The sequence below is a fragment of the Strix aluco genome, chromosome 26 (assembly GCF_031877795.1).
Source record: "Strix aluco isolate bStrAlu1 chromosome 26, bStrAlu1.hap1, whole genome shotgun sequence".
NCBI lineage: Eukaryota > Metazoa > Chordata > Aves > Strigiformes > Strigidae > Strix > Strix aluco.
Genome location: NC_133956.1, coordinates 7,584,374 through 7,608,446, shown reverse-complemented (window position 1 = coordinate 7,608,446; position 24,073 = coordinate 7,584,374). Strand labels below are relative to the sequence as shown.

The 24,073-nt window shown below is 46.9% G+C and overlaps 1 protein-coding gene across 2 annotated transcripts; it reads left to right on the top strand.

Annotated features, from left to right (window-relative positions):
* The first annotated feature begins 1,786 nt into the window (after nucleotides 1-1,786).
* CTPS1 (CTP synthase 1) lies at nucleotides 1,787-22,632 on the top strand. 2 transcript variants are annotated; one of them, XM_074850781.1, is made up of 19 exons: nucleotides 1,787-1,871; nucleotides 2,149-2,326; nucleotides 3,004-3,174; nucleotides 3,961-4,061; nucleotides 5,281-5,397; nucleotides 6,837-6,920; nucleotides 7,167-7,247; nucleotides 8,969-9,120; nucleotides 10,769-10,901; nucleotides 12,362-12,450; nucleotides 13,368-13,462; nucleotides 13,961-14,023; nucleotides 14,867-14,910; nucleotides 15,823-15,919; nucleotides 16,176-16,231; nucleotides 16,316-16,412; nucleotides 16,708-16,852; nucleotides 19,384-19,474; nucleotides 20,942-22,632. In XM_074850781.1, the coding sequence occupies exons 2-18, from the start codon at nucleotides 2,161-2,163 to the stop codon at nucleotides 19,466-19,468; spliced, it is 1,776 nt and encodes a 591-aa protein (XP_074706882.1). In that variant the 5' UTR covers nucleotides 1,787-1,871; nucleotides 2,149-2,160; the 3' UTR covers nucleotides 19,469-19,474; nucleotides 20,942-22,632. The 2 variants fall into 2 exon arrangements, with proteins under 2 accessions (XP_074706882.1, XP_074706883.1); XM_074850782.1 differs by having other exon boundaries at nucleotides 1,817-1,871; nucleotides 2,153-2,326.
* Nucleotides 22,633-24,073: the final 1,441 nt, after the last annotated feature.

Sequence of the window (24,073 nt, the reverse complement as noted above, 5' to 3'; positions counted from 1 at the left end):
TGCCCTGACCGAGAAATGGGTTGGTCTGTCCAAGAGTCAAGAGAAATCCCTTCCTATAAGAAGCCACCCAATATGCTGAAGGCAAAACACTAGTCTACTGAAGATCAAGGCAAAAAACTTCTTCTGGACCTAACCGGGCCAGGGTTTCCCTCGATCCTCTCCTCCATTTGCTCAGGTGTATTCCTTTTCCTGCAGGAACCGGCTGCCTGGGTTGGAAAAGAGCACAGAAGTGATTGTAAAGAAAGCTTTCCTTGATATTTTGAGTTCTTTTCAGTTCTGCTTCCTTAGTATACAAACAGCAGCTGTGGGCACCCAGTATGAAGGGAGGCCAGATCCTCCTCCTCCTCCTCCTCCTGACAGGGCCGTGATTTGTGGAAACAGACTCTACAATTCAAATAGAGTTATAAAGCAGGTGTGTTTACTCTGGTGCCGTGGTGCAAGGGGATCTCTCCACAAAGCTTGCACCCCAACAACACATTTTACCAGAAACTATTATAGAGTCTGGCTATACATATCCCTTTGATTACATAACACAAATATCCACATGCATGAGTAAGGCTGGGTTAGTTCTAGAGGCTGGGGTCAGCAGTTTATGATCTCTTTGCATTGCCTCCTGGTGGGTGTCTCCGGGGGTCTGTTGGAGGAAGGCTCACAGCCCTCCTCACCTTGTACTTCTCCTCGGAGCATGCACAGATTGTCTTGGCCAATTTCTTGAACAACAAGAGTGTTTTCAGCCAGTTTACTCATTCTATCTTATCTAAAAGTACCAGTGTATCAATTTCTACCGTCCATATGTGGCTATCTATTAATTACAAAGAGTAAACTAGCTAGAGCACATCTGCTTTCCAAGGACAAGAAACATATTTTTGTCAAACAGTAATTCTTGGTAAGTTTCCAGAGAAAACTGCTTTGTTTTGATGAACACAGTACCAGTAGCCCTTGGTAAGCTTCCACAGGACAGTCAGGGCAAGCAGAATTGCAGAATTGTCTCAGTTGGAAAAGCCCTTGAAGCTCCTCCAGTCCAACCATGAACCTCACCCTGACCGTTCCCAACTCCACCAGATCCCTCAGCGCTGGGTCAACCCGACTCTTCAACCCCTCCAGGGATGGGGACTCCCCCCCTGCCCTGGGCAGCCCATTCCAACGCCCAACAGCCCCTTCTGCAAAGAAATACTTCCTAAGAGCCAGTCTGACCCTGCCCTGGCGCAGCTTGAGGCCATTCCCTCTTGTCCTGGCGCTGGTTCCTTGGCTCAAGAGACTCATCCCCCCTCTCTGCACCCTCCTTTCAGGGAGTTGCAGAGGGCCATGAGGTCTCCCCTCAGCCTCCTCTTCTCCAGACTAAACCCCCCCAGTTCCCCCACGATTATTAAGCAATATTCAGAAATCATTATAAGTTGCTATAAGTAAGTAAGTTGCAAAGTAGGCGATCATTTCCTTGTAGCAGCCAAACCTCCGCAGGTTTGCTCTTGAACCGCCCTCAGGAGCCGGCACAAGCCTCCCAGGCCCAGGTCTGCAGGGCCGCAGATCACCCCCCAGCTTTCCACGGAGCTGCTCCCCCCGCACCCAGCGGCGCCGGAGCCCCCCCCCGCTCCCTCAGGGGTGCACAGGGTGACAGCCACCCGCTGGCACCGGGCTCCTCCCGCAGCCCGCCGCCCGGGGAGGCCGCGGGGAGGGCGAGGGGCGGGGGGAGCCCCCGGCGGGCGCTGAGGCGGGGCGGGGCGCTGAGGCGCGGCAGCCTCCGCCCCCTCCTACCGCGCCTGCGCGGCGGGGAGCTGCGCCTGCGCCTCCCGCCCCGCCGGCCGGCAGCAGCGCGGCGCGCGCCCCGGCCCCCCGCCCGCCACGCACCGTTCGCGCGCGCCCCGCGGGCTCCGGTGAGGGGCCGCGGCGGGCGGGACCGGGCGGGCGGGCGCGGGGCGGCGGCGGGACCACGCGGAGCGGGGGGGGGCGGGAAACGAGTGGCTCGGTGGGGCCGCGGCTGCGGCGGGAATTTCTGGCGGGGAGGAGCGGGGGGAGCGGCCCTCAGCGACGGGCGGGAATGGCGCGGGGGGGGTGGCTGACAGGAATGGCGGGGTCCGGCGTAACTCCAGGCAGCGGGTCTGTCCCCGCCTGCCCGGGGCAGAGCCCTGGCTGAGGCGGTGTCGGTGTCAGGCAGCGAGGCAGATGAAGTACATCCTGGTCACGGGCGGGGTGATCTCGGGCATCGGCAAGGGGATCATCGCCAGCAGCATCGGCACCATCCTCAAGTCCTGCGGGCTGCATGTCACCTCCATCAAGATCGACCCCTACATCAACATCGACGCCGGCACCTTCTCCCCGTACGAGCACGGTGAGTGGCCCCGCGGGCCGGGCCGGCAGCCGGGGGCTGGCTCCTCCGGTGGGTCCTGGGGCTGCCTTTGCCTGGAAGGAGCCATCTCCTCTGCGTGGCGGAAGAGTTGTGGCTGGGAAGGTTTAGACTAGATATTAGGAAGGATTTCTTTGCAGAAGGGGTTGTTGGGCGTTGGAATGGGCTGCCCAGGGCAGGGGGGGAGTCCCCATCCCTGGAGGGGTTGAAGAGTCGGGTTGACCCAGCGCTGAGGGATCTGGTGGAGTTGGGAACGGTCAGGGTGAGGTTCATGGTTGGACTGGAGGAGCTTCAAGGGCTTTTCCAACCGAGACAATTCTGTGATTCTGTGATTCTGGTCCTGCCTGTGGGACCCGTGGGATGAGCCCGTCGGTGGCTCCGGGCTGACTGGTGGGGCTGATCGAGCTGCCAGCGAACAGCAGAGATGTGCTGTCTGGTCTTTTATCGCTGCTGCCTGGTTGAGGGATTCAGTCCTCCTTGTAGTAGTCCTGTATGTTATATAAGGCTTTTAGTTTTATTAGCTGCTCGGCTTGCTGTAGCAATCAAAGAAGGTGTTTCCTTATGCTGAATTCTTCCAGCTGTCCCAGGCTAAACCAAGAAATTGCTGATGTGGGCCATTTCCCCTTGACGTGTGTGCTTGTGCCTTTTTCTGTGTGCCACAGGGGAGGTGTTTGTGCTAGATGATGGAGGGGAGGTGGACCTGGACCTCGGTAACTATGAGCGCTTCCTCGATATCCGACTCACCAAAGACAACAATCTGACCACTGGGAAGATCTACCAGTATGTCATCAACAAGGAGAGGAAGGGAGATTATCTTGGAAAAACTGTCCAAGGTGATGTGAAGCTGCTTTTCTGATGTTTAGAAATATATTCTGTATTTCTGTCCTGGCTGGGTGCTTTTGCATTTCATCTTAACTTGAGCTCTTTGTTATATGCTGTCCTTGCGATGTTTTTTGTTTGTTTTTTTAAAAGGGGAAGTAGAAGATGCACTGGTGCGGGTATACCGGTGTGTGCCGTGCTGAATCAGGTTACCTGTAAACCCCTCAAAACTTTCAGTGCTCAGCAACATACTGCTTGTTCTTTGGACTGTATACTGGACTTGGATCCAGCTGTCGTAACATAGCCAATACTGAGTGTGAACAGACTTGAGACTAATACACTTGTGGGTTGTTTGTTAGCTGCTTAAAATGGTTATTGCTTTTGATAACTGTCGTGTCATTAGAAAACCCAAAGGATCTTTGGGGATCAGATCAGTCCCTTCCCTTTTTAAGCATCCTCCACAGCTGGTTTGGATAAGGACTTTTACAGACAGTTTAAAACAGTAACTCTCTCTGCTTAGAGCAAAGAACTGTTTGTACTTGAATCTTCCAGCTTAAAGGAAACATTGCTTACATGTGTTTAAATTGAGGCAGGATTAAATTTCCTGCCAAGGCACTTCTCTTGAAAATCACAGCCAAGAATAATCACTTCAAAAATGCATATTTCTTTAAAGACACAAATCTATGCTGAAGTCATATGGGAAGAAGCACTGGCTAGTTGCAATAATTTGTTCTGTAATGAGTAAGAGGGAGAAATGTGCGTGGGTTGTGCTTTAACCCTTGCCTGGGTTTCTTTTTCAGTTGTTCCCCACATCACCGATGCCATACAAGAATGGGTGATGAGGCAGTCACGAATTCCTGTAGATGAAGATGGCATTGAACCCCAAGTTTGTGTGATTGAGGTTTGTAGCTCTTACAAGAAGCAAAACTATATATTTTTGTTTTTATGGAGTAGATGAACTATATGTGTATTTTGCGTAGTAAATTTTTTTACAGTAATGTTCAACTTTGCATGTTGTTGAGTTGATTAAAAATCCCCGTTGTTAGCTTCACTTATTCGGTCTGATCTCTTGAGTGCTCTGTGTCTGAATCTGCATGTAGAAAGACTTAGTTCTTGGACAGTTATATTTTTGAGATGCTTTTCTCTCTAGTGTAATGTGAATTAGCCTACAGAATGAATTTTAGCTCTTGTAACTTTATAAGCCAAAGTCTGAGTTAATCATGCTGTGCCCTGTTTTTCCTTAGTGGGTAGAGGGGTGGTGGGTAAATCACCCTCTGGAAACAGTTGTCTTTCCTCCTTAGTAAAGGGAGCCCTGGAGGGACTAGTTCAAGCACAGACCTAGAAAAGGGAATGGCCCAAGTTAGTGGTGACAAACCCCGTGCAGTTCCCTCTGTGTTGTACAGGACGTCCTGCTGCCAGAGGAGAGGGAGCAGGGCGAAGGCTCTGAGGCTGCTGAGCTGGCTGGCGGGATGTGCTAACACAGGAGAGAGGGAGCTTGTCAGCGTGCCCGGGTCAGGGTGACTTGGGGCTCTCTCTGCAGCTCGAGTGCCAGTTCCTGTTCCAGGACTCACCAGCCTGGATCCTGAAGTCCCTAGGAGGCACTATCTGCCAATGCACGGGAGAAAGTCAGTGCTTCAGAGAATGCCTTGTCTCTGTTCCTGCCTGTCTCCAGAACCACTCTATGTAGTTACTAAAACTTAACAGAAATTTTGCTTCTCAGTGCCACCTAATGTTCATAAATTATAATTTTAACATCTAATTCTTTTCCCTGAAGAGAGAATAGAGGTAATGCTAATGTTCCTGCAGAGGTGCTGCCAATACGAGAAGATGTTTTTCCTGTGTCTTTTTGCCCTTTGGGGAAATCAAAGTAAAGTAATCGTTAGGGTAGAATGGAGGCTGCAGAAGTATTACATACACCTGGCAAATCCTGGTGCTTTTCATGATGCTGCTTTAGGTGATTGTTTTTGCATTATTTTTAGCGCCGCTTTAGGTGATCGGAGGGAGGTGGTGGGGAGATGCTTTAGTGTCCTTCTATGTATGTTTTAAAATGCTTTATCATACAAATTCAGTAGGTGATGTTTGGTACTAACTTTAATTCAAAATGTCTTTGCCTCTCCTAGCTCGGTGGGACGGTAGGCGATATTGAAAGCATGCCTTTCATTGAGGCTTTCCGGCAGTTCCAGTTCAAAGCCAAAAGAGAGAATTTTTGTAACATTCATGTCAGTCTAGTTCCCCAGGTAAGGACCCCAAAGTGTTCTGGTGGTCAGATGCTTCCCCAATCCAAAACTTGCCTTCTAAATATGTGTTTCTGAAATGCTTGTCTGTAGGCACAGTTATATTTGTATTTCTGCATACAGAAACTTCTGGAAGAATTGCAGAGAATATATAGTTAAGTATTTAAAAAGGTTCACAAGAAGTGAACAGAAACTTTTCAAAGTGTGTGAATGTGTAATAAATAGGAGTTGCAGCAAATACAGTTTTACATCTTTAACTGCTGTTTTTCTCTATGGAATTGTCTCCCAGCTTTTGCAGGTAAACTTGCTTTCTAGAGCTGAAAACTTTCAGTTTCCCTTCATTTGCATAGCCTTTCATTTCTGCAGAGCTAACATCAAATTCAGTGATACAGCCAGACTTCACAGCCATTTGGACTTGTTAATAAGCTCATGTTCCAAGCTCTTCCTGGAGTTCTTTACTATTTCTGTTGCTGTATGCTTCCCCTCTGCTGTCCCCCGCAACCCCAAGATTTACATTAGCTGTAGTTCATGAAATAGGTTGGGTTACTTTTGTAATTTCCAAACATAATACTGTGTTTTGAAACCTAATCTGTTGTGTTTTTTTCCCCTAAACAATATTTTTAATGTGTGTTTTGATCTTTATCAGTAATTTTGTAGACTCACATCTGACTGCTATGTCAGCCATAACAATCTGGGTGGCAGTTGCCCTTGGTTCAGAGATTCAGCTAAGAACAGGTATTATGAAGCAGTGCTATGATAAGAATCAGTTAATTAGGAATCACAAAGAAAAACAAAATATCCTTATGTGCCAAGTAGATGGGGTGAACTCCCCAGCTAATATCAAAAGCATATTTTATGCCATATAATGCCTCATTTGTATTATCTGCTCTGGTTTTGGAGACAATTTACAGTCTTAACCAACCAAAAAAATCTCTACTGCAGGAGTCATTGCTGAAAAAATTCTTCCATGGTTGTGTCAACAGTACTGGAGAGTATGAGTGTTCCATGTCTTGGAACTGGGTTTGACAGCAACTTGATAGTTACTGGAGCACAGATCAATCTTTTTTCTCTTCTTCTCTCTCTCTCTTTCTTTCACCTTCTGTCCAGGGCAGGTGATTTACAGAGAAAGAATTAGAAATACAAAATACTAGGTATTTGGAGGGAGCAGTGGATCAAAACCTTAGGATCTCTGCTCTCTCCTTCCCTCACTGTAAAGCATACTTACTTACTGTACAGACTTGAACTCTGGTTTCTGCTGGTTGCTTTCAGTCTTTGAGATTAAAATGGTAGTGTACAGGGGTATTTAAAGTTCATGTGAATTGTCTAAGAACTGGGTCAAAGTTTTTGCAAGATGAATAGGGTGGAGAGTTGCTATTAGCCTGATGAATCATTGTTACATATCATCATAACTGATATACCGACTTCTGCTCTTCTCTGACCAGCCAAGCTCTACAGGAGAGCAGAAGACTAAACCCACCCAAAACAGTGTTCGTGAACTCAGAGGTCTTGGTCTCTCACCAGATCTGGTAAGTTTTGCTGCATGGCTTTGAATTCAAAAATGCAGTACTGGCATGTTGCAACTATATCTTAGTCTAAATAATGCTTAGGTTGAGACCTCTTGTGTATTGGTAATAAACAAGTAAAAATAACTGAGTTGGGGTTTTTTCCCAAGTCACGGAGACTGCAGAAAGCCAGCTTTTCTAGGGGTTTGTTACGTGAATGACTGAGTACTTCTGGTTTGCTTCACAAACTTGATGTTGCTGTTCTGTTAGATTGTTTGCAGGTGCTCCACTCCACTGGATACCTCAGTAAAAGAAAAGATTTCCATGTTCTGTCATGTTGAACCAGAACAGGTAAAGATCGCTGTCTGCACTTCCTTGCAATAAATATTCTAGCTGTTTGTCAAATGCCTAGTGGAGTTTTATCTGAGTGTAGCTTTTTTGTGTTCTAGCTCTGTCTCTTGTTAGCTGCATAATTCATTTGCTGCTTTGTCTTACCTACATTCCTTACACATGTAACCATTGCAAAAATAGTCCTTTTATGCCAGCACCCTGGTTTTCTTATAAGGTAGTTGGTGTAGGCTTAGAGAATTCTATGGAATCCAAGGTATTTTCTGAATAGCTGTTTTTGACCTTCGTTACCCTTCCACATTCCTTCTGTGAATACAGAAGAATGAGATTTTTCACTATTTAGAGGCCAAAGAGTAGTTGCCCAACATTAGGTTTAAAGGATACATGAATGTATTTTGTACACTGCTCTTTTCACAATGTTATTCTTCTGCCCGAGACTTCATGAGGAGAGATTGCTCGGAAAAGTTGAAATCCTATTCGAGAGAAGCATTGCTTCACTTGAATGTTATGTGTTATGCAAAAATTCCATGTTAGCATCATTCGTTTTACACTGAGACTACTCTGCATAGCATAGTCTGAGGTGGACCTTGGAAAATGATCAAACAGTCTGTAGGCTAAATATTAGCAATTTCCAATCCAGCTGGACCTTGAAAAATTTTGTCTTTTTGTGAAAGACTGAATATCACTTCACAATTCCAGGCTCTGTCAAGTCATTTTTACTAATTTCCTATACAATGAGATCAAACTGAGTCTTGCAGTTTCAAGTATGACATTCAGAATTAGCTGGCAATAATATTTATGTGTCAGCAGTACAATATCTACGTCTTGCTGGCCAGGAATTGAAAGTAAGTTGGCTCTTGTCAGTCACTTTCCAGGAAGTTTAATGCCATTTTACGTAGTTGTTTCTCTGACTGCAGTTGCACTTTAATTGAGAAGTAAGTGCTATTGACTATAAAGGAGGAAAACTTGCAGCCTAGCTGGTTTTACTGGTGCAGTGTTGAACTCTGCTTTCATTTGAGTCAGGAGAAACGAGGATTTAAAAATAGTTGTGCCAGTATGTTTTTGATCCTTAAAGTACAGTCTCATTCCTGATGGACAGGTGACAGTTGTCCAGAGCCATCTTTGCTTTTCTGAGGAAGCCCATTTCAGTGAACTAGAACTGTTGACAGAGATATTCTCCATTAACCTAAGAATTATTTGCTCATAGTTGTTTAATTCTGGGTTTGAAGGATACCCTGTGAAATTTATTGCTATACTGACATCTCCGATTTCCCTGGGCTTTAATCAAATTGGAAGCCCTGGTTAAGAATGGCAGCGGTGGGAAATGGGGAAGTTGGGTTTGTGGGCAGTGTAACTGGTTTCGATGAGGATTATCAAGAAGGCTGTATCACAGGACAAGTCTCTTTGAAGTGTTCTTTGAACTTTGCTGTGCACTCACATAACTTGCGTCGCAGCCGACTTTCTTACTGCTAGGTTATCATGTTAGAGCCCTTCCCTGGGGGCTCCAGTGAGGTAGTACCTGGGAAGTGTTGAAGGATGACCTTTTCAAGTATGTGCAAACTAGTATTAAGCTATTCATATGTTGTTGTTATTCACCAGATGTTATTTCCTGGAAGTTTAGGTGGTCACAGGGTTGTCTGCTGGAGATAGAAGCTCTCTGAATATCTGACTAAAAATAATTGCACAGGCACGCTGTTTTAATGACATTCATATTGTATGAACAGGTCATCTGTGTTCATGATGTCTCTTCTATCTACCGGGTTCCTCTGTTGTTAGAGGAGCAGGGAGTTGTTGACTACTTCAGACACAGGCTTGACCTTCCCATTGAGAGGCAGCCCAGGAGGATGCTCATGAAATGGAAGGAAATGGCTGACAGGTGAGCTGCACTGCTGGCCGTAGGTTAAGACTCCAGAGTAGTTTCTTGGTCATTGGTTATGAGGTGACAAGTGTTACTTCATGTTCCTCGTGTTCTTACACGCTCAAAATTTTTTCTTCTTTTTTACTATAAAAATGCATTTTCTTCCTAGATGTTTAACTGTTTGAAAAAAAATAAATCCTCCAACATGAGAATCACAGAATGGTTTGGGTTGGAAGGGACCTTTAAAGCTCATCTAGTCCAACCCCCTGCAATGAGCAGGGACATCTTCAACTAGATCAGGTTGCTCAGAGCCCCATCCAACCTGACCTTGAATGTTTCCAGGGATGGGGCATCTACCACCTCTCTGGGCAACCTGTGCCAGTGTTTCACCACCTTCATCATAAAAAATTTCTTCCTTGTATCTAGTCTAAATCTACCCTCTTTTAGTTTAAAACTATTACCCCTTGTCCTATTGCTTCAGGCCCTACTAAAAAGTTTGTCTCTGTCTTATAAGTCCCCTTTAAGTATTGAAAGGCCGCAATAAGGTCTCCCTGGAGCCTTCTCTTCAGGCTGAACAACCCCAACTCTCTCAGCCTTTCTTCATGAAATCCTGTAAGATAATGTTACTCAGTTCCTTGTGTTGGTAGTGTACTGTCTATGTCAAAACCAGTTTGAAGTAATTAAAAGGTGGACAGCTCTGCCCTCCCTTTTCTTACAAAAAAACCCGGTGACATTACAAAGTGTTGAAATCCTTTTGTAGACATATGTAGGAGTAATCAGGAGTGTCAATAAAAAATGTACCTTTTGAGTATGCTTTTGAGCAAGTGGAACAACTGTTTTGTAACTCTTCTGTCTGAGACTCCTAGGACACGATGGTTTTTTTCTTGTGGGGAAATAGTGAATTAAGTTTTTTTCAGTTGGTGTTCGAGTCCTTTCTGCAGCCTTAAATATATTTGTCCTTGTAAGAAATTAATTTTCAAGATCTAGATATTTCCCTTTAATTTTTATGCCTGACACAAGCCACCACTGTCAATAGGATTTCCTTTTGATGGGGAAAGCCCTCAGTAACCAGCTTAGTTGAAGGTATTTAGCAATTCTGAAATAAATTTTAAACAATCTCGTAGCTGTAGCCAAGAATGCTGCGTAAATCCTACGCTGCCAGGTGCTGGGGATTGAAAGTGTAGGCAGTACAGTCTTAGGACTGTAGAGTCCTTTCTGTATTTCTAGCTGCTGAAGTGAACTCAGTCAGAAGCAGCGTGGGAAGATGCTGTACAGTGTAAACATACGCAGAGTTGTGCTTTGATCCTCTCTCCTAATAGAGAGAGTCTATTAGGAGACTCCCTGCAGGCTTTGAATCTAAAACAGCTTCCTGAAAAGACAGTTTGGATCTACTCAAAATGGCTTCTCAACATAAGGAGAGATGAGTTAATTTATACATGACTTTCTGAAACTGTTTGTCATTGTTTTTTTTTTCTTTTAATTTTGCTTTGGTGTTTTTAAGTCATAATTATTATAAAAGGTCATCTGCTTCAAAGTCATCATCTCTCTAGTTGGACTTTCAAGATCCCAACTGCTTGTTACTTGAAAAGCTGAGCAGAATGAAAGTGATTCTTGCCCCTGTTTCCTGTTAATGATGAAGCAACCCTTGTGTTTTGATTTCGTGTAGGTATGACCGTCTCCTTGAAACATGTTCCATAGCGCTTGTTGGCAAATACACCAAGTTTTCAGATTCCTACGCATCTGTCATTAAAGCACTGGAGCATTCTGCACTGGCTATCAACCACAAACTTGACATTAAGGTAGTGTTGGGGGGGGGTGTGTGTGGGGAAAAAAAAAAATAATCCCCCCCTTACTTCTTCCACCTACAGTGCTACCCATTTTAATTAAGTTTTTCACAAACCCACAGACAGTGAGGGAGAGTTGATTCAGCCAGTGAACTTTAAAATTGTCCTTGGATTACAGTATGAAAACATCTGTTGTGAGGCATAAAACAGCTTCAGAGCAAACCAGCCGTTCATCCTGTAAGATACACAAGGTGTCTGTGTAATTGATGGGAACTCTTCAGTGCTTAGTGTTGCGTGCTGAACTGTGATAGAGCAGTGGATGCGTTTGAGGAGGGCACTGTGTGCTTTAATTTCTCCGACAGTTGCTGAAAGTGATCCTTTATTTAAGGTTGTTGCTGTTAACCTCGTGGTACTCACAGGTTTCACGATGCTCCTGCCGCAGGCTTTGTTAAGGTTTGAATGCTGGTATGGCTGCAGAGGTGCTTTTAAGGGCCTTGGCTGTAGCTAGATCTCTGAAGAGGTGAAATACGTATCTGTTTTCAGAAATTTTACTTTTGTTTAAATATACATTTTAAATGTCCAGTGGTTTCATGATGCCAGCGAGTCATGGAGCGAGGTGCTTGCTTTGTAACAGCACTGTTCTATGTTTGGGTTATCTTTCAACTTACAAAAGCACTAGAGGAGAAAAGAAGGAAAACAAGTAGGGCTGGTGAAGAGTAAACGGTGCGTGTGCATCTGTGGGCAGCTCCCGTCACAGCTGGGTTGGTGTGGTTCAGAAGGGGAGTGATGGGCTCTGCGAGCCTTGTGTGTGGACATCTTACGTTGGCTTAAAGAGCTGTTTAGCAGTATTCCAACCTTTAAAAAAAAAAAAAAAAGAGACAAAAGTCTTTTTGTTCAAAAGGGTTAGCAGACTGCCAGAACATTCAGAAGTTCAGAGATACTGGAATCCTGAAGATGAGAAACTGGAAAATTTGCAGGTTTTTTTCCATTTGTAGCATTGGTCATAACATCCTTTAATTACAACAGCCTGTGTTTCACCATATCCTATTTGTTCTTCAGTCCCTTTTGAAGATGAAATGACGTATATTTGATGAGATAGCGATTCAGTTTTTTTCTTGCTGTGTGGTTGTTTCTGTCTGCATAGCCATGTGTTCCCATCTCGCTGTGCTCCATTAAGACTTTACGTTTAATGAGTCTGGGTCGTACGGACTTAAACGAACATCACAGCAGAGCTGCAGAGAGGGGAATGTAGAAAAAACATGGCTTCTGTTTGTGCAACGGTAGTAGGATAGTGGGGGAAAGGAGTTTTGCTGACTAGCAGCCAGGAAATCAGCCCAGAAAAAGCAAGTATCCAGTAGGAAGCAAATCCAGAGCTAACCAGGAGGAATGATGATATCTTAATTTAATGAGAATTAAGGAGACCCTGTACACTCTTGCTGCAGTATCTCATCACCCTTTTTTGGATTTCTTCCCAGTATATTGACTCTGCTGACTTGGAGCCAGATACTCTACAGGAAGAACCTGTCCGATACCATGAAGCATGGCAGAAGCTGTGTGGTGCTGAGTAAGACTCTTAGACTCTGGCCATTTCTTTGGAGCTTGTCTGATAAACTTGCTGCTATTGACACTTTTGGAGTTAAGAGTCTCACTGGAGACTCTTTCTTGTACCAGCACACTCTGACATTGCCCCAGATACTTCTAAATGAAATTTAGGCTAAGAGGTGAAATGGAGAATTGTTAAATAAGTGAGGGAGTTTGTGAAAGGCAGCAGCTGGGAAGGTGATCGTGCAGATGAGGATGTGCACAGGCTTAGTGGGGAAACAGGGTGAGAGGCGATAAGGGGAAAGGATAGGTACTGGCAAAGGCTGTTAAAGCCAAAGCGAGAGGACGGAAGGTGTAAACGTGGTATAAAGTTCTTCAGGAAGAATGTGTGAGAAGGGAAGAAGCATTAGGATGCAGAGGAGTGCTGAGAGTTAGCCCAAAAAAACAGAACCAGTGGGGCTGGCTCGCCCTCAGAGAGGCAGGCGCTGGGTGGTACCAGGAGAATGAAGAACCTCCTGCAGAATTTGGTGTCTTTGTGCCTGCGGCTGGGGCAACCTGGCACTGCGGCCAGCGGCTTCCCCAGCACGGGCCAGGCTGGGTGAGGTGTTTGCAGACATGCTTGGTGCAGAGCAGGTGAGTCACACAACATGAACTGTTCTAGTATTGTAACCTGCATTGTATCTGGGATTTCTCGGGAAGGTAAAACTTGCATTTATAAAATGTTTGCCTGAAAGTTCTGTGACTTTTTATGTGGCGGCTCACGTGAAGTCATATGGAAACTGCACTGCAGACAGGCCTTGCATGTGGGGGCTTTAAAGCCCATTTCAGGAGTGAGGTCTTGCAAGTCTAGATTATGGGATTTTACGGGAGAGAGGTGGCACGTGGTTGGGGGCATCCTGGTGAGCCCCATGTGACTGGGATCTTTTCATCCTCATGCAGCGGAGTTCTGGTTCCTGGTGGATTTGGTGTTCGAGGGACAGAAGGCAAAATTCAAGCAATTTCCTGGGCAAGAAAACAGAAAAAACCCTTTTTAGGTGAGAAACATGTTTCATGCATAAGAAGGAGGAGGTTGAATGTGGCAAGAAGTAAGCTCTGTGGCAAGAGCTTTACTGATTTTCATTAGTATCTAGAATGTACAATTTTGAAGATAACTTGTTGAGGAAGGCCAACTGGGTAATACAGCCATCCTCTGGAGTTAGCTGTGGGTGTGACGATGAGGAATCTCTGTAATGAGGGGGTGGGAGTCTCAGAGGAGGCTGTGGTGATCTTGGCACAAAGAAATATGTGACTGCATTTAATGGACATAGTGAGAGACTAGAAACGTGTGAGCAGAGTGGATAGGGAAGGGGAGGGGTGGAGTAAAACTTCTCAGAACTACTTGGTACAGCATGAACAGACCCTTAAATCCAAGTCAAAGGTCTGTCTCATCCAGGTTTTCCTCTGACTCCGGACTGCTCTGTGAAGGTGTGTTGCTTTGCAACATGGGCGCAGTGGTCCTTGTCCTGACTTGATCTGTGTTCTGCCTTCTGCAGGAGTTTGTTTGGGAATGCAGTTAGCAGTTGTGGAGTTTGCACGCAGTGTTCTTGGTTGGCAAGGTAATTGTACAAAACCCTTCCTGGGTTTTGGTTATTTCTTTGATTGCTTGAGTAATACCTGTAATTTTTAATTTTTCATTGGTAGGTAGATTTAATTTTTTTTTTCTAGGCTGCAAAATTCCCCATCTTCTTTCCTAATTCAAAGGAAAAAGACAATTTCCTTATCCTATTCAAATAATAATCAGTGGAGTAAGGCAGGCTTATAATGACAGAAAACCTTCTATTGCTTAGAGTGAGGTTCAGCTCCTGAATAAAACACCTCCGTGGAGTTGTGCCTGTGTGTGCTGGACATCCTAAACTCCCATTACAGCCAGCGGGAGCCAAGACCAAAAAGCATTTCAGCTGACCAGGCAGTTGCACCTACTTCACTGGATTGAATTGCTTTCTGGGCTCCACTGCTTGAATTCACCAGGTCCCTGTTGTCCAAACACCCTTTACAGAGTGCTAAATTTAGTTTCTCACTAGTAGTGAGGGGAAAATGTGTTTCTCAGAGTACTTCTGCTCCCTTCCCCCCGCTTTGCTTTATTTAAAATATTCTAAGCTGTTGAAGGTGTGCTTTTCCCGAATGACCCTCACTTTCATCACCGACTGCACTAGCCGGTTGCTCTAAAGTTGCAACCTCCAGGCAGCCACAGAAATTTGCATCAAGCAGTGCTGGCAGAGCCCTGTTCCTGCTGTCGGGGTGAGCTGGCAGCTCCGTGCCGCCGAGTGGCTCAGCACGGGTGAGGTTGCTGCTTGCCAGAAGCACGGGGATGAGACACAGCTGTACCTGGGGGAGGTCCTGGAAATGCACGTTGTGGCTTGAGGCACTTCGTGTTTTAATTGATGAACGTTACATTGCAGATGCTAACTCGACAGAATTTGATCCCAAAACTGCTCATCCAGTGGTGAGTTTATGGTGACTTGCTTGTAATATCCTTACTGTGCTAGTCTTCTCTGCACATACGTGTTGGTACGGTTAAGAGCTTGGATTATGATGTCTTGTGGCTTTTAAGTCTGTTTTCCATCATCTACTAATCTGAAAAGAAAAAGTCTTTGCCTAGTTAAGTGTATGGCAGTCGCTGCTTCATAGAATATTGCAGTGCTTACTATAGGTGAAACACTGATGCATTTTTTTTTTTTTACTTTTAATTACACTTTTTCGTAAAACAAGGTGTTTTCTAAGAGGTAAAAGGTTCTTAAAGGGCAGTTTGAAAGCTAACTGATTTCACAGAGTACATGTTAAAGATTTGGTGATGCCCGTATTCCGCTGCATAATTGTTTAATTATGATCTCAGAAATTAACATGAATTCCTTGAAACATTTGTGGATTTTTGAAGCTGTCCTTAGACTGCAGGCTCTACGTGCCTCGTCCAGGGTCTACCATAACGATTGGCTTCTGCTATAATTTAAAACGCTACTGAAAAGGAAGAAGTTTTTAGAAAAACAGCTTACGATGTTATTTATCAAAGTGATTCTGATGTGGGGGTTTTGTTTCTGTAAACCTGCTTGTTTGTTTGTTTAACAGTTCAGTAAATATCACAGTATTAGTGCACGGGATCTGCGTAGGCTTTGACTGAGACCATTTCCAATGCCAAAGCTTCCTGAATACCTGCAAACCTGCCATAAGTTGTGTACAGCCTTTACTAGAATAACTCTGCTAACTCCTCTAGTTCTGTTGGTCTGCCTTGTCAAGACAATGTTCCTTGGGCTGGTTTGCCTGTTTTCTGTATGGATGTTGGCTTTTTCCCCTCATTAATGTTTCAGACTCTGCCTGGGACTCCCTCAGTCTCACCTTCCTCTCTGAATGCTTTCTGCAGGTCATAGACATGCCGGAACATAATCCCGGGCAAATGGGTGGGACCATGAGGCTTGGCAAGAGAAGGACACTCTTCCAAACCAAGAATTCAATCATGAGTAAGGCATTTCTTACCTCTTTTGGAAGTGTTTCCTGGGAGTGATGTGCATGTGTGGTGCATATGGGGAAGTGAGACCTGGGAATGTTAAAGCATCCTTGAATGGTGGGTGTTTGCAGACTTTGTTCTAGCAGTGAAATGGAGAACAATGCATTTGGTCTCTTCTGGAAGGGGCAGATTCATATCAACCTGTTAAAACTTGGCATCGTGTGAACTGTTTGGCGTTTGCTCTAAGAAGTGTCTTCCTTTTGGTGTAGGGAAGCTGTACGGGGATCATGATTTCTTGGAAGAGAGACATAGACACAGATTTGAGGTAAAAATGCTGTTGTAGGTATTGAGCTTTTCTATGTAATCCAAACACAAGAGATCGTGAGTTTTCTTGCTTCTGGTCTTCTAGGTCAATCCAGAATTGAAAAAGTGTTTTGAAGAGCAGGGTTTGAAGTTTGTAGGCCAGGATGAGGAGGGAGAGCGAATGGAAGTGGTTGAGTTGGAAGGTGAGTACTTAGCAGGTAGTTTGTGGGTGTAGGTCTTTACAAAGGAAAGTGTGTGGAGGGTAACCAAGCAGGCTTTTGTGGGGGACCAGTCCAGGCTCTCTCAGAATTATTCCATCCATAAAATTACACTAGAAAAAAAGAATCCCCTGTGCCTGTCCATTTAGGGACAAAAGGCAGGATAGAAATGACACTTCTTCCCCATCATCAGGGCTTCAACATGATCAGCACTTTCAACTGCAGTTTTGCCACAGGCTTAAGAGACTTGACATAAATATTTTCTGTTTCTTCCTCTTAGAGCATCCTTTCTTCGTTGGTGTTCAGTATCACCCTGAATTCCTCTCCAGACCAATTAAGCCATCTCCCCCATACTTCGGCCTCCTCTTGGCATCTGCAGGAAGACTCACGCACTATCTACAGAAGGGCTGCAGGCTCTCACCCAGGTAGGTTGGAGGAAGACACCGGTCAGAACTTTCACAGGGCAGTGCTTCTTCCTACGGGATAAACTGGAGAATCCTCTTGGCTCAAAGGTTCTGCGGGGTAACTAGGGGGTATTTGCAGCACCTCCTCTTTCCACGTTTTCTTTGATCACATTTTAAGATTGGCTGTAGTGCCATAGAACTGTCCTGCAGTGAGCTCCTGACTGCAGGGACAGTAACTGCACTCTGGTGGTGTCACTCAGAGGTGTTTGGGGAAACCACAGCTGGGCCTGCTCTTCTAGGTGATTGGAGATTTTCCCCACATTCCTCGTACAAGTCCTAGGTACATGTTGGTCCTTAAAAAACATGTTCCAGTTGCTGGTTTAAAGAATGAGCCCTGGCGGTTGTAGCTTCTTTTTTTTTTTTCCTGCTGACTTAAGCTTTCTTTTGTCTCAGTTAGCAAAGCAACTCATGTTTTGGGTAGACTTAATGGTGCATTTACTTTCTTCTGCTGCTCCCTAATGCCCTGCAGTTCTGCTCAGCAGTCGTGGCAATCTGCAACAAATAAACATCACTTTGGTAGTGACCCATTTTTCTCCTTATAGAGGAGAATGCAGAGGATTTGCTGAAGTGCTAACACACACTAAACAAAAGACCTCAAGCTAAATGTAAAAGAGAAATAGCACTGACTGTATTAAACTAAAGTGATGCAAAAAGGAAAGTATTGGCCTTTCTGGGTCGAGCTGCAATGCAGCTGCACCAGAGGAGTTCCTGTGTCGATGTCTGGAGAGCGGCTGTCAGTTGTGCTTTGACTGATCTGCTCTGAAGGGAGTTTGTGTGAAGATGCCTCATTTCAGAGCTTCCAAGGGTTGAGACATATTTTAATTTCCTGCTTTTGCATATTTGAGTTTGAAATAGCTTCTCAGAGCAGAGGAGCTGAAGTTTCCTCTGCACTGCAGCATCCTAAGTTAGTGTTATCTGCTCTTGGAGTATTTTTAAATACCATGTTCCAGTATTTAAAGGGTGGCTGTAAAGAGAATGAAGACTGCCTTTTTTACAAGGAGTCATGTGGAAAAGATGGGTACAAGTTACTCCTGGGGAGATTCCAGTTGGACACGAGAGGACAGTTTTGCATAATGAGACCAATCAGCCACTGGAATAATTCCCCAGGGAAGTGGTGGATTCCCCAACATTGGGCACTTCCAAGATTCAGCTGGACAGGGTGCTGGGCCATCTTGTCTAGACCGTGCTTTTGCCAAGAAAGGTTGGACCAGATGATCCTTGAGGTCCCTTCCAACCTGGGATTCTGTGGTTCTGTGATTGTGGTCACAAATCGTTTCACGGTTAGTGTATAATCTGAAAATACTAGTGGCAGTTACAGCCCAGCCTGTACTCCCCTTTTATTCCTGTGCCCTTGTAGCTCTCACCATGTTTTCAGGTAAGTCTCATCTTTGCACCCTGGGGGGTTTTGCCCGTGACACCAAACGAGGGGGAACGGGTTCTGCACTAGAGGATGGGACCACTGTTGGGAGGGACCTGGACTGGAGGAGTGGGCCCCCAGGAACCTGATGAGGCTTAACAAGGACGAATGCAGTAAGACAGGCTGGGGAGCAGCTGTGCTGGGGAGGTCTTGCTGAAGAGCAAACTGAAGTGTGTGCTGGCAGCAGAGGAAGGACCAGCAGCATCCTGGGCTGTAGGAGTAAGGTCACTGCCAGTAGATGGAGAGGAGTGATTGTGTCTCTTTACTGGGCATTTGTTAGATTACATCTAGACTGTTCTGGGCAGTTTGGGGTCACTAGTACAAATTGGAGGGCTGCTAAGAAGGTCAGGGGGTTGGAGTGCTTGCCCAGTGAGTGGAGGCTGAAGGAGCCGGGCTTGTTCAGCCTGGAGAAGGGACGACTTGATGGGGACCTAAGAGCAGCCCGCCAGCACCTACAAAAACATTATCAAGGAGATGAAAACAGGATCTTTGCAGAAGTGCATGGTGGGAACATGAGACACAATGGACATAAATTGAAATGAGTGGTTCCGACTGGATATAAGGAAAATCTCCTTCACCAGTAGATCAGTCACGCACTGGTGCAGGTCTCTGTCCGTGGAGGATTTCAGACTGCGGCTGGGTGAAGCCCTGAGCAGCCGTGTCTGATCTGGTGGCTGTGCCTGTGGTGTAACTGGCCTGAGGTCCCTTCGATCAGAATCATTCTGTGATCTGAAAAAGCTGTTTAACAGATTAAAGGCAATCGGCTGGGAAGCTGAAGTAGAATGGCTTATGGGTGGTTAACCAGTCTCCTATTTCCTGCTTAATGAATTCCAGTTAGAATAACTTTGCCTTGTAAAATGACTATTATATGTATAATCATTTTAATTCACAAATCTTAAAATTGGAGATGACTCAGCCCTGTTTCCAAAGGGACAGCTTCACTAGGAATTCTCTGTGCTCTGCTTTTCAACTTCAGCCAGCAGTACTTGCTACCAAACCCCCCTAATTGCTGATGCAAATCCCGGTCTATAAAGCACTTGTGCTCTGTAAAACAAAATCTTTCTCAATTCTGCAGGGACACCTACAGCGATAGAAGTGGCAGCAGCTCACCTGACTTGGAGATAACAGAGCTGAAGTTTCCATCAGTAAATCATGACTGATTCCTGGTAACTTTTAATGACCTCAACTTCTTTCCTTATGGAAAAACTTCCTTGCCCAGTCTTTCCTCCTGGCATCTGAATGTTTCACATCAGTTGGTAGAAAAGTGCTGGTGCTCACACACGTGTTCCAGCTGTGCTGGGGGATGCAGAATACCTCGTGTCTGTGTAACAGATGGGGGTGGGTGTTTCCTTAGCAAATTGACACATAATAAAGTATAAAAATACATGTGGGAGTTTGAGATTAAATTTAAATAAAGAAACAAAGCACAAATGTAGCACACGTTCCTGAACATGGAGGCAAAGCTGAGCAAGGGGTTACTGGATTTAGAAAGTTTATTATTTTGGGAACAATCTCTCACCTTTGCCAAAGAACACTTTTGAAATACCAGTTCTCCCTCATCTCTTGAGACAGCAAGATTCTCTGTCAAATGGTAATAGCTGCTGCAGATGTTACGTGGATGTGAAAACTGGATGTACATAATCCAGTCTTGGAGGGGGGCACTAAAACCTCGCATTCACCAGCAAAAAGTTAGACTTAATTTTTACATGTGTTCTCCCTTTGTGTGGTAGGTGATTATGGATGTAACACTTTTTCCCACTGCTCTGGCTGGTTGCTGGGGTGTTTTTGGAGAAGTTAAGCAGCATCTGTGCACATGCGTGTCGAGTGAGAGCAGGGGTTTATTGCTAAATGCCAGGGGACCACGGATGTCCAGCTCTTCCCACCTCCCCCTTTCCTTCGCGTAGCAGACGCTTCCCAAGTTAACTGTAGAGTGAGGAGGAGGGTTAGCCCGAGCCTAGTACAGGAGTGCTTCCCATCCCTGGTCGTGGGACGGGGCCTTTGTGGTGCTGAAGGGAGCTGGGGTCGCTGGGGTGGGGCCCTTCCACGGCTGATACAGTAGCAAACTGAAAGCTGAAGAATCCTCTGTAACTTCTTATCCTGAAGAGACTCTGAGCCTTTGGCTGGCTGTCAGCATCCCCCGTGCTCCCTGATGTGACAAGGCTGGTGCCACGCCGACACCCAGAGCCTCGGGGGCTGTCCCCGAATGAAGAAATCGCAGGGAAGGTGACAGTGGCACGGCAGCGTGTGCCCTGTCTGCTGATGGCCTGCCGGTACACGGCTCAGCTCAACTCTCCTGACAGCTACATCATGGAGAAGATTTTCCTTTGGTACCGGCCGAGGGCAGTGCATGAAGTTAATTCTTAGTTTAACAGTGCTCACTGCCTACGTTTCATTTAAACGTTGACTTTTAGAAGGAGCTTGCTGTCTTAGGGGTGTAATACACTGGTCTTAATGTTGCCACAGTCCCCCTATAAACCTGACACCTTTTCTCCTGGGGAGAGGAGTGCTGTCAGGTCCCAAGTGTGTGTTTGTCTGGAGTGATGCATGTGGGGCTCAGACTTCAGTGTGCTGTGCAGTTCCAGCCTGTTCTCTTCGCTGTCAGTAATTCCTGCTCCTTTTCTTTCTTTCTCCAGATGTGTCTTCGCTGAAGAGAAGAGTCTTCATTAGATTTTCCAGGCATTCTTACAGCAATAGCTTGAACACTGTCAGCTTTGGGCTTTCTTAAGTTATGGTTTTATAATTTTCATTACGAAATCCTGTCCCTTTATTTCCTCAGATCTGTCCTTTATTTTCTGCATAGATTCTGTATTTCTGGAGGAGAGCTCATTGCAGCACATGCCCCTCTAGACTTTCTTCACTTAGCACCATCTTGGAGATAAAAAGCAGGTTGGGGTATGGGACTTGCTGTGCTGGGGAGAATGCAGCTGCCCGTGTCCGGCCCAGTGCCGGCCCACGCTGGCAGCAGTTGGTATCCTGGACGCTGACAGTCGAGGGGCTTCCTCCCGCCTTGGCTCCTTCAGCAGGGAATTGCAACTGGGGAAATTACGTGGATCACACTAGAGTTTGGGGGCTTGCTCAGTTCTTGAGCCGTGCTGTGCTGCAGAGGATGAGTCTGTTCAGCTTTATGCAGTCTTTTTCTTTTTTTTTGGGGGGGGTATGTTTTGTTCTTTTTTGGTTTTTTTCAGTAGTATTTAAAAATGTCTGGCACTGGTACTCCTGGTGCATTCATTGCCGGCAATGAACTTTTAACCAGGAAAGTCTTCCTGGAATAGAGTTAATCTGGAACATGATCAGCTCTAACTGTGATATGTCACGCTGCAGGGATGCAATGAACTTGGATCATGTGAAAAAAAAACAAAAAAACAAAAAACCAAACTGTCAGGAAAGCCCATTGTTGCCTGAAATGAGGCGTAACTGTTAGCCCTTTCCATGCCAGTGTCTGCTGGTGCTGCTTCTTGGGCTGGGAAGTTTCAACTCCTTGCATCAAGGGGGAGGTACAGAAAAGAAAGTGAACTACTTTCAGATGCTGCCTTGAACAGCTCCCGTTGTGCTTCGCCTTGGACCGGGCGGGTCGCGGTGCTGTCGCGTTGGTGGAAGCGGAGCCTTCCTTCCGTTGCCTTGTCCCACGGCGGAGCCGCTGTCCCCCAACACCCAAGTGCTGTTTCCTGGGGGGGGCTTCGCCGTTTGCCCACAGTGTTCCTCAGTTTCCTCCGTGGCTCTGCGCTGGCCCGCGCTCGGCTTTGCAGTTCTGGGGTGGGAAATGCACTCGCCTTTTTTTTTTTCCCCCCCCCCCGCCTCTTGCTGCAGTGGAAGCAACAGAGTTTTTGGTCTTTGGTAATTTAGAGGAAAGGAAGAAAGTGTCTCGGTTGTCTGAAGTGTTGTATGTTCAGAACTCTTCAGTTCATTAAAGTTTGGAGAAAGCTGTACGTCTCGAGCCTGGCTGAGTACTAACTCCCGTCTCATCCGATGCAAAACTTAAACACTGTCCTGTCTCTTCTTAAATCATCTTTTCCACAGCCCCTCTTGCTTTATTCCTCAATTATTTTAAATATACACTGTAAAGCTGCTTTTAGCCCGGAACGCTTTGAGCATTCTTCCTGTGTGCCAATTCTAACAGTTCTGCAAAAAGGGTAACGGCGTGGGGCTGCTCTGACCTGAACAACCCCTGCCCAGGACGGGGCTGGGCCTCCAGCACCCTGAGATCACTCCTTATCTGTAGCACAATTTTGTTTTATTTCTCCTGAAATGTTTTTGTTTTGGCCAAAACTGTGCAACTGACTTGGTCATTAAATGCTTATTTGGAATAAAATGAGTCACTAGCCAAGAGCTTGCTCTATTACTTCTGTAGCTCAGAGGGAGGAAAAGGACTGAAGTCTGATTTTAAATTAATCCAGTGTAAGCTAGAAAAAAATTTTTAGCTGTATTTGCAGTGGGTTTTAGACACCTATTTCCAAAGTCTGGCTGAAATTCCGGGGCTTTCCCCTGGCAGTGGGGGAACCTGGGACTGAGCCTACGGCCTCTGCAGGGCAGGAGAGTCCCAGTTTAACTTGGGTGATGCTGCAGGCTGCCCTCCGCCGCCGAGGGGTGGCAGGAACCGGCCCGGGGCCAAGTCCTTGGGCTGGGGGGGCCGCCCCTGTGCCCTGGGATGGAGCCCCCAGACACTGCGGTGCCGTGGGCCCTGCCAGCCCCCCCCAGCCCACCCTGAGCTGCTGCGGTTCAGCCTCTTGGCCAGGGCTGCAACAGGAACGAGCATTGGAAGTTGAAGGAAGATGCAGTGAAATTTTACAAACGAAAAGGGTCTGCGTGGGCTCGTCGCTGGCGTTTGGGAGTAGGTCGCTGTGGGACCTGGCTGAGGCACCTCAGCAGCTCAGCCCCTGCCCCGGCTCTGCTGCCGTGGGGCTGTGGGCAGGGACACGCTCCCTGCACTGCTGTCCCAGGGGTGATGGTGGCTGTGGGGGGACAGGGCTGGCTGCTGGCCCGGGCTGGGAGCCCCACACAGCTGAGTCCGAGGGGGGAGTGGTCTGGGGGTGCTCAGTGAGCCCCACGGCTGCAGGAGAGACCTGGGGTGCTTCTCCCACCTCACCTGGTGCTGAACCTCCAGGACGGGCCAGGAGCGCCCCCCTCACTGCCCTCCCCGGGGCTGGGTCCCTCCCACCCCTCCTGGTCCTCCTTTCGCCACCAGCCCCGGTGGAACTGTCACACGCTGCTCCCGGCGCCTCCAGCCACGACCCAAACCCCGTCTCGCTGCAGATGAGGGTGAGACCCACCCGGGCTTCACCACCACCTCGCGGTGGTGCCATGGGGGGGCCAGCGCTGCTGGGGGGCACACACAGAGCACCCCCGCAGGTGCCACATGCACAGGGTGGGTTCTCTGGCCCCGCTGTGTTGCCCAGTCCCTGCCACCAGCCCCCTTCCCGTGGGGTCCGTGCTCAGGGTCTGTTGGTGAGCAATGCGGGGGGCTCAGCCCAGCTGTGTCCCCCCTCCCTGCCTTGTGCCCACTGTCTGGCTGTGAGTGGCGTTTGCCCACCCGCTGTCACCCGCCTCAGGGCAGCCGTGCGGCTTTGAGGGGTGTCTGCAGAGTGATGGGTGCAGGGGCTCCAGCCGGGGGCTGCTCCCTGCCCCAACACCCCCCACAAGCTCCACAGAATTGTGGCAGCCTCTGCCCGCACCAGGACCCGGCGCTGCCGGAGGAGCCAGCACTGGAACCGTGGGAGAGGGCGTGCAGGGACGGGGCCGTGCTGCAGCGCAGGGACCCGCAGCGCTTC